The sequence below is a fragment of the Colobus angolensis genome, unplaced genomic scaffold (genome assembly GCF_000951035.1).
Source record: "Colobus angolensis palliatus isolate OR3802 unplaced genomic scaffold, Cang.pa_1.0 Scaffold124, whole genome shotgun sequence".
NCBI lineage: Eukaryota > Metazoa > Chordata > Mammalia > Primates > Cercopithecidae > Colobus > Colobus angolensis.
The window spans coordinates 7,675,830-7,684,987 of record NW_012113586.1 but is presented as its reverse complement, the minus strand read 5'-3'; the positions used below and the strand labels follow the sequence as shown (position 1 = coordinate 7,684,987).

At 40.1% G+C, this 9,158-nt stretch overlaps 1 protein-coding gene across 2 annotated transcripts in view; it reads right to left on the bottom strand.

Annotated features, from left to right (window-relative positions):
* SLC16A1 (solute carrier family 16 (monocarboxylate transporter), member 1) overlaps positions 1 to 9,158 on the bottom strand; it is a 50,832-nt gene that overhangs the window by 16,478 nt on the left and 25,196 nt on the right. For both annotated transcript variants that reach the window (XM_011933146.1, XM_011933147.1), the window contains exon 2: positions 3,844 to 4,104. In XM_011933146.1, coding sequence (XP_011788536.1) covers positions 3,844 to 4,060 — 217 coding nt within the window. In that variant the 5' untranslated portion in view covers positions 4,061 to 4,104. The remainder of the gene's footprint in view (positions 1 to 3,843; positions 4,105 to 9,158) is intronic.

Here is a 9,158-nt window from a genome sequence, read left to right as displayed (position 1 = left end):
TTTGAGATGGAGTCTCGCTCTGTTGCCCAGGCTGGAGTGCAGTAGCACGATCTCGGCTTACTGCAAACTCCGCCTCCCAGGTTCATGCCATTCTCTTGCCTCAGCCTCTTGAAAGACAGGGCAGAAGTGGTGGCTCATGCCTGTAATCCCAGCACTTTGGGAGGCCAAGGTGGGTGGATCACCTGAGGTCAGGAATTCGAGACCAGCCTGACCAACATGGAGAAACCTCGTCACTACTAAAACCACAAAATTAGCTGGGCGTGGAGGTGCATGTCTACAATCCCAGCTACTCGGGAGGCTGAGACAGGATAATCATTTGAATCTGGGAAGCGGAGGTTGTGGTGAGATTGCGCCATTGCAACTCCACCCTGAGCAACAAGAGCAAAATTCCGTCTCATAAAAAAAAAAAAAGTGGACTGAGGGAGTTTGTCTTCCCTTCTGTCACATGAGGACACAGACAGATGGCACCATCACTAGTTATTTAGTCTGCTGGAACTTTGATCTTGGACTTCCCAGCCTCCACTGTGAGCAATACTTTGTTACAGCAGCCTGAGCAGACTAAGATAATCAGTTCATGAAAATATTAGATCACAGCTAATTTGAAAATAATTTGAACCAAGAATGGGGGCTCATATCTGTAAACCCAGAACTTTGGGAGGCCAAGGCAGGCAGATCACTTGAGTCCAGGAGTTTGAAACCAGCCTGGGCAACAAGGCGAAACCCTGTCTCTACCAAAAATAAAAAAGTTTGCCAGGTGTGGTGGTACACACCTGTAGTCCCAGCTACTCAAGAAGCTGAGGTGGGGGGATTGCTTGAGCCCGGACGGCAGAGGTTGCAATGAGCAGATTGTGCCATTGTACTCAGCCTGGGCAAGAGAGCAATACTCTGTCTCAAAAAGAAAAGAAAGAAAATAATTTGAATTTAAAGCTTGTGTAAGATGAAAAAATTACATACTGAAAGAACACTTATCAAATATTTTTAGGCCGGGCACGGTGGCTCACACCTGCAATCCCAGCACTTTGGAAGGCTGAGGTGGGTGGATTACCTGAGGTCAGGAGAGTTCGAGACCAGCCTGGCCAACATCATCTCTACTAAAAATACAAAAACTAGCCAGGCATAGTGGTACACGCCTGCAGTACCAGCTACTCAGGAGGCTGAGGCAGGAGAATTGCTTGAACCCAGGAGGCAGAAGTTGCAGTGAGCAGAGATCACGCCACTGTAGTCTAGCCTGGTCAACAGAGTGAGACTCGGTCTCCAAAAAACAAACAAAAACAAAAACAAACACAAAATGAAACAACAACAACAATATATAGAGAGAGTCATAAGACTTTGTACAGTCAGAATAACAAAGATAAATACCAGGCCAGGCATGGTGGCTCATGCCTGTAATCCCAGCACTTTGGGAGGCCAAGGTGGGCAGATTGTTTGAGCCTAGGAGTTCAAGACCAGCCTGGGCAACACTGCGACAACCCACATCTACAAAAAATACAAAAATTAGCCGAGCGTGGTGGTGCAAGCCTGTAGTCCTAGCTACTTGGCAGGGTGAAGGGGGAGGATTGATCGCCTGAGCCCAGGGAGGCTGAGGCTACAGTTAGTGGTGATCGTGCCACTGCACTCCAGCCTGAGTGACAGAGTGAGAAACCCTGTCTCAAAATAAAATAAATAAATAAATAAATAAATAAATAATAAAAAAGACCAGCTTGGGCCATAGAGTGAGACCCCATCTCTACTTAACAAAAATAAAAAATTAGCTGAGCATAGTAGTAGGGCCAACTGCTACTGGGGAGGCTGAGGCAGACATGATCATGCCACTGTACTCCAGCCTGGTCAATACAGTGAGACCCCGTGTCAAAAAAAGAGAAAAAAGATCCCACAAAACACCACACTGCTATCACAATATCACCACACTGCTGACTTTGTGAGGTAGAAGCTAATACTGCAGAAGTTAAAGTTTTTGAAATATTTAAAATTCCAAACCACAAGTGTTAAGGTGACCCTTATGGAACTTAAAATATGTAAATTTATACTTTCATGTTTTTAAAAAAGGAAAAACAAACCAAAAGTAGGCAGGTAACATCTCCTCCCCACAAAATATACTTTAATAACCATCACTGTATATCTCTGACCCAAAGCACTAAAAAAGAAAACAAAACCAACTATATCTCAAAATGTATTAGTGTTCACATTGTGGTCCAAGTGAACAAGTTAAAGGATTATCACAGTTGTAAAAGTGATGAAAACTATTAGGGGATATACTATTTAGAAACTAAACCAAACGAAACAACCCATTTAGTAAAAATTCTGCAACAAGGTTCATGATAGGCATTTTGTCTTTTAGTGTTATTTCAGGAAGGATGGGCCTAATTAGCTATGATTAAAAATAGAAAGGGGTATGGTTTATGGGCCTATTAAAATACAAACTCAAAAAAATGTGCTAGTTATCTCACTAATTGTGTAAGGACAAAGGAGGAACTGTTTCCCCAAAGGAAAGAGTCATGTGCAATTAATAAAACTGACATCACTTACTTTTGATGCAAAACACAAGTGGCTCTCTAGCTCTTTGGTGGCACAGAATTGCAACATGTAAACTTCTGGTTTGTAGTCAACTTAAGAACACACTGAACACCTGGAGTACTTCTGGGTAATGTTTATACCAATTTCTTCAAGCCAACATAGTCAAAACCTGATTAAAATCCTGGCCAAATGGAGTTCAAAGCCTGCAAAATTATTGGCTCTCAGAAGCTAATGCCCAAAGTCCCTTTTGATTTCTCTGAACTTACAAAAAAAAGCAAACACTACAATTTAGCACTTAGGTTCTTTAATTTGATAGACAAAATAGGCCCATGTTCAAAATGTAAAAGGCACAAAAAGATAAGCAGTGGAAACATAAGTCTTCCTACTCCTGTTCCCAGTCACCCAGTTTCTCTCTCTCCATGGCAGCCAGTTACCTGTTTCTTCTGTACAATTTAATTATAGGCTTAATGAAACGATGATTTCAACTGCTTATTCCTGTTTCATGATCATATATTATTGTCTCAAAAGGATTATAAACTTCTCAAAGGAAAGGGATCAGTGTTTTCTGTCACTCACAACACCTCGCCCCGTGCTGAATATACTCATAGAACTTGATAGATATTGGTTGAATATGGCACCACCTTAGCAGCCTAAGGCTAAGTTATTTATAGTTGAAACCTAGAATCATTACATTGGCTAGAAACAGTATTTTAGATGATGTTAAGTGAGCAACTTACTCCCTACATTTCCTTTACAATATGCCAAAGAAAACAAAAGAGAAATAAGTGGTAAAATTTAAGTTTAGAGTACAGCTGAAATGCTTTTAGGACTCATAACATCGCAAGTCATACGGAGGAGGTTTTATTCAGTTAATTCTAACATCATACAAAGATTTTACCTGAGACTCTGAACCATGCCATTAGGCCAGTCTGATTTATTTTAATTCTCCCAACATCAATTTTTAAAAATCTCTATTTATGTTTACATTTCAAGAGTCTAGCAGGGATCAACAAAAAAAAAACCAGTTGCGCATACATCATTTTTATAACAGTCTTTTAAGCTCAATGATACATCAGTTGGAGCAAATCAAGGTCCCTCACGATTTTCTCATTTCTGTTTTGAAATGCTATAGTATTTCAAATACCATAGCGAGAGCTGCTATTGTTATCAGGAATGAAAAATGTGACTCTAAACACCAAACTTTAAATAACATTTCAAAACATCTCACTGAATAAGACTTTTTTTTTTTTTTTTTTTTTACAGTTACCTAATACAGACACGCTGGCTGCTTCATGAAAATTAAAATAGCAGGCCTTAATAGGTACTTACCTCCACCATACATGACAGCCAACATTATGGAGGATATCCATGACACTTCGCTGGTGGTGGCATGGAATATACTTTCAATCTCTTTGAAGAAAACAGTAATAGATTTGGGAAATGCATAAGAGAAGCCGATGGAAATGAAAGCTCCAATTACCACTGCCCAGCCCCAGCCTCCATCTGGGGGGGTGTATCCAACTGGACCTCCAACTGCTGGTGGCATTTTAAGTGTAGATAAATTCTAAAACACAGGTCACATACAAATATCTGAAAGATATAAAATTAAAATAGTATGTCAATATAAGGCACACCTATAAAACTCTTTTGTGAAATAAGAAATACAGCCAGGCGTGGTGGATCATGCCTATGAGTAATCCCAGCTACTTGGGAGGTTGAGGTAGGAGGATCATTTGAGGCCAGGAGTTCAAGACAGGCTGGGCAATACAGATCCTGTGTCTAAGAAAATTTTAAAAAAATTAGCTGGGTATGGTGGAGCATGCCTATAGTCCAAGCTACTCAGGAGGCTGAGGCAGGAGGATCACTTGTACCCAGGAGTTTGAGACCAGCCTGGGCAACATAAGTAGACCCCAACTTTGCAAAAAAATTAAAAAATTACCCGGACATGGTGGTGCGTGTCTGTGGTCCCAGTTACTCGGGAGGCTGAGGTGGGAGGATCACTTGAACCTGGGAGGTAGTGGCTGCAGTGAGCTGTGATTGCACCACTGCACTGCAGCCTGGGTGACAGAGCGAGATCTTGTTTTGTTTTGTTTTTTTTGAGACAGAGTCTCACTCTGTCACCCAGGCTGGAGTGCAATGGTGAGATCTTGGCTCATTACAACCTCTCTGCCTCCCAGGCGGTTCTCCTGCCTCAACCTCCCGAGTAGCTGGGAATACAGGTGCACGCCATCACCTCTGGCTAATTTTTGTATTTTTAGTAGAGATGGGGTTTGGCCATGTTGGCCGGGCTGGTCTTGAACTCTTGAACTCAGGTGATCCACACACCTTGGCCTCCCAAAATGCTGGGATTACAGGCGTGAGCCACCATGCCCAGCCCCGACACTATAGGTTTTAATATAGCCTTTGTAAGTTTTTTACCTTTTCCAAAACATATTCTTCCATACTTTCTTTTCACATTCTTTTATTTATGGCTGACTTAACGTACTAGGAGTGGGTGCCTGACTCACTAGATATGTAGCAATTTACAAAAAAATAAGATAATTCTGAACACCCAAAATTTTCACTTAACAGGCTGGGGAACTATCTCAGAAAAGTTTCCTTTTATCTAATATCTTTGATTCAAGGTATTTTTTCCCACTATATGACAAGAAACTCCTAAACAATAGCTAGCCAATACAGTTAAAATCAGAAATATATATATGATGTCAAAAGATGGTAGTTTTAGACCAGGCGCAGTGGCTTACGCAGAGTTGGATCACCTGAGATCAGGAGTTCGAGACCAACCTTACCAATATGGTGAAACCCCATTTCTACTAAAAATACAAAAATTGACCAGGCATGGTGGCGTGCGACTGTAGTCCCAACTACTAGGGAGGCTCAGACAGGAGAATTGCTTGAACCCAGGAGGCGGAGGTTACAGTGAGCTGAAATCAGGCCACTGCACTCTAGCCTGGGCAACAGAGTAATACTCTGTCTCAAAAAAAAAAAAAGTAGTTTTAAATCAAAGTTAAGCCCTTTGTCTTGAATTCACTTAGTACTAATGAATAATGAATAGCATGGTTAGAAAATGTAACTTCCTGTTAGATTATTAATAAGGGGCAGGTGGGAGTGAGTGTTTTGTGGTAGGTTACCTGTTTTCTCATGAAGATCTCTTTTACTTTAATTAAGACAACTTCCACCCTATATTACAACTTATCCTGTATGTTAGCAGGTCCATTTCAGAGTACTTCCACTCAGACTATACTACAGCAATGAATACAGGTCAGAGATGACAAGTTCACTATTGACTACCATGTTCTTTAGTCTATAACACAAACCCTTCTTCATAATATTAATACTCAACTCCAAAACACTGTTCCTTCCAACCCCATGAACAATTCAAATACAATTTAGGACACTGGATGTTGCAGGAGTATGATGAAAATAGCTTCATAAAAGAAGTTTCCTGAAAAGCAGGGATATACTCACCTCTTATAAACAACATTCTACTATAGGTTCCAGCCAGTGTATGCAGGCAAGAAAAAGAAACAAAAGGCATAAAGAATGGAAAAGAAATAAAATAGGCCAGGTGCAGTGGCTCACACTTATAATCTCAACACTTTGGGAAGACCAATGTGGAAGAATTGTTTGAGGACAAAAATTCAAGAACAGCCTGGACAATATATCAAGACCCTACCTCTACATAAATTGTTTAAAAATTGGGTGTGGTGGTGCACATATGTAGTCCTAGTTACTTGGGAAGCTGAGGTGGGAGGATCACTTGAGCCCAGGAGTTTGAAGTTACAGTGACCTATGATCATGCTGCTGCACTCCAGAGCAAGACCTTGTCTTGGCCGAGCGTGGTGGCTCACACCTGTAATCCCAGCACTTTGGGAGGCCGAGGCGGGCGGATCACGAGGTACGGAGTCCAAAACCAGCCCGGCCAACATGGTGAAACCCCGTCTCTACTGAAGATACAAAAAATTAGCTGGGCATGGTGGTATGTGCCAGCTACTCGGCAGGCTAAGGCAGGAGAATCACTTGAACTCAGGAGACAGAGGTTGCCGTGAGCCGAGATCACGCCATTGCACTCCAGCCTGGGCGACAGGGGGAGACTCTGTCTCAAAAAAACAAAACAAAACAAAACAAAAAAGCCTTGTCTCTAAAAAATAAATAATAATAATAATAAAGTTGTTTTTATTCAGATGACAGACGTGTATAAAGAACACCCTTTTCTTTACAGTTTTCTAAAGAGATGTTCCTTAGAACATCAAATAAGTGAATTTGACTAGGTCTCAGGATACAACATCAATAAACAGAAACCAGTTGTATTTCTATATACCAGCAATGAACAATCCAAATCTGAAAAAATTTTTAAATGCTATTGTAAATGGTAAACTATACAGAAATAATTCTCACAAAAGATGTATGAGATATGTACACCAAAAACTATAATACTGAGAAATTAAAACAGATAACCTATCCTCTTGGACTGAAATAATCAATATTTAAATCAGGCAAAGATTTCTGAAGGAAAATAAAGAAACAACTATAAAAAAAAGTTGGCCAGGTGCAGCGGCTCACGCCTGTAATCCCAACACTTTGAGAGGCTGAGGCGGGCAGATCACCAGGTCAGGAGTTTGAGATCAACCTGGCCAACATGGTGAAACTCCTTTTCTACTAAAAATACAAAAATTAGCTTGGTGTGGTGGTGCGTGCCTGTAGTCCCAGCTACTAGGGAGGCTGAGGCAACAGAATTGTTCGCTTGAACCTGGGAGACAGGTTGCAGTGAGCCAAGATGATGCTACTGCACTCCAACATGGCCGACAGAGCGAGACTGTGTCTCAAAAAAAAAAAAGTTTAAAAATTAGAATTCAAAATATATGCAAAACAATATACCCAACAAAAGACATACCCAGAACATAAAAAGAACTTGCACAACGATAGCAAAAAGGCAAATCATCCAACTTAAAAAAAAGCAAAAGATCTGAACAGATGCTTCACCAAAGATACATGAATGATAAACAAGCACATGTAAAGATGCTGAACGTCGTTGGTTATTTAAAAATGCAAATTAAAATCACAATCTAATACATATGTACTAAAAATAAGATAGACAATTACACGACTTTGTGGGGATATGAAGCCAATGGAACTCTCATTGCTGATGTTACAGTCCCTTGGAACACATTTTGACAGTTCCTTATAAAGTTATAGATACATTTAACATATGAGCCAGCCATTACAGCCACAGGTATTACCCAGGATTTATATAAAAATTCTCTAGCAGCTTGATGCATAATAGCCAAAAACTGAAAACAACCCAATGTCCATCAACAAATGAATGGATAAAAAAATGGCATAGCTATATAAAAGAACACTACTCAGCAATAAAAAGGAACTACTGATGCATGCAATAACATAGATGAATTGTAAAAGCATTCTGTTAAGTAGGAAAAAAGGCTAGACAGAAGATTGTATTCTATATGGTCACATTTATATTAAATTCTAGAAAAGGCAAAATTCTAGCACAGGTTGGGCATCTGTAATCTGAAAATATGAAACCAAAAATCTGAAACTTTCTGAACACCAGCATGATGCTCAAAGAAAATGCTCATTGGAAAATTTTGAATTTTGGATTTTTGGATTAGAGATGTTCAACTGCTTAAGTAACTGCAAATATTCCAAAATCTGCAAAAATCTGAAATCCAAAACACATCTCATCCCAAGCATTTTAGATAAGGGATAGAAAACAGATCAGTGGCCACCAGGGGTTGGGGGGAGGAGACTGCAAAGCGGTTTGGGGATAACTTTTAGGGTAATGGAAATTTATTATCATGATGGTGACAGTTACTCATCAAAGTGTACATTCAAGTTAGTAAATTTTATTATGTCGATTATACCTCAATAAAGCTCATCAAAACCAAAAAACAAAAGTTCAAGGACAGTGACAAGGGGAATAAAATTTGTTCTGTGGCACAGGGAGACAATACAGAAGCAAAAGGAGAGGGCAGGTGAACTTCTTTGTCTTGGTTATCTGGATGGTTAAAAGAAAGAGGAAGAAGACAAAGAGAATAAACAAAAGGAGACAAGAGGAGGGCAGAAGACTCTTCTGAGAATTCACAACTCAGGCCAGTGTGAGCTCATGCTTGGCAGGGGATTATCTGTAGAAAATCTTTGTGTTCTTCCAGAGATACATTATATTTGATTTTGCTAGCAAAGATTTCCCACAAACAAAGGCCTGCTAAACATAAGCTCACAATTGTGAACACATCAAGAACCAATTAACTGTAAGTAAATGCAATGTCAAATCAACACAGTCGGATTAGACACTCAGGAACTACAGTCATAGAAATATGAATATTTAAACGACTAAAGACATAAAACAAGGCATTTAAAACATTAGAGAAAATTGTGTCTTTCTCTAAAAAAGATCCATTGAAGAAGATTAATTGATTTGAAATAGAACAAGAAATGGAAAGTAAAGTTGGCCGGGCACGGTGGCTCGTGCCTGTAATCCCAGCACTTTGGGAGGCCGAAGAGGGTGGATCACCTGAGGTCAGGAGTTCGAGACCAGCCTGGCCAAAATGGTGAAACCCCATCTCTACTAAAAATACAAAAATTTGGCCGGGCGCGGTGGCTCAAGCCTGTAATCCCAGCACTTT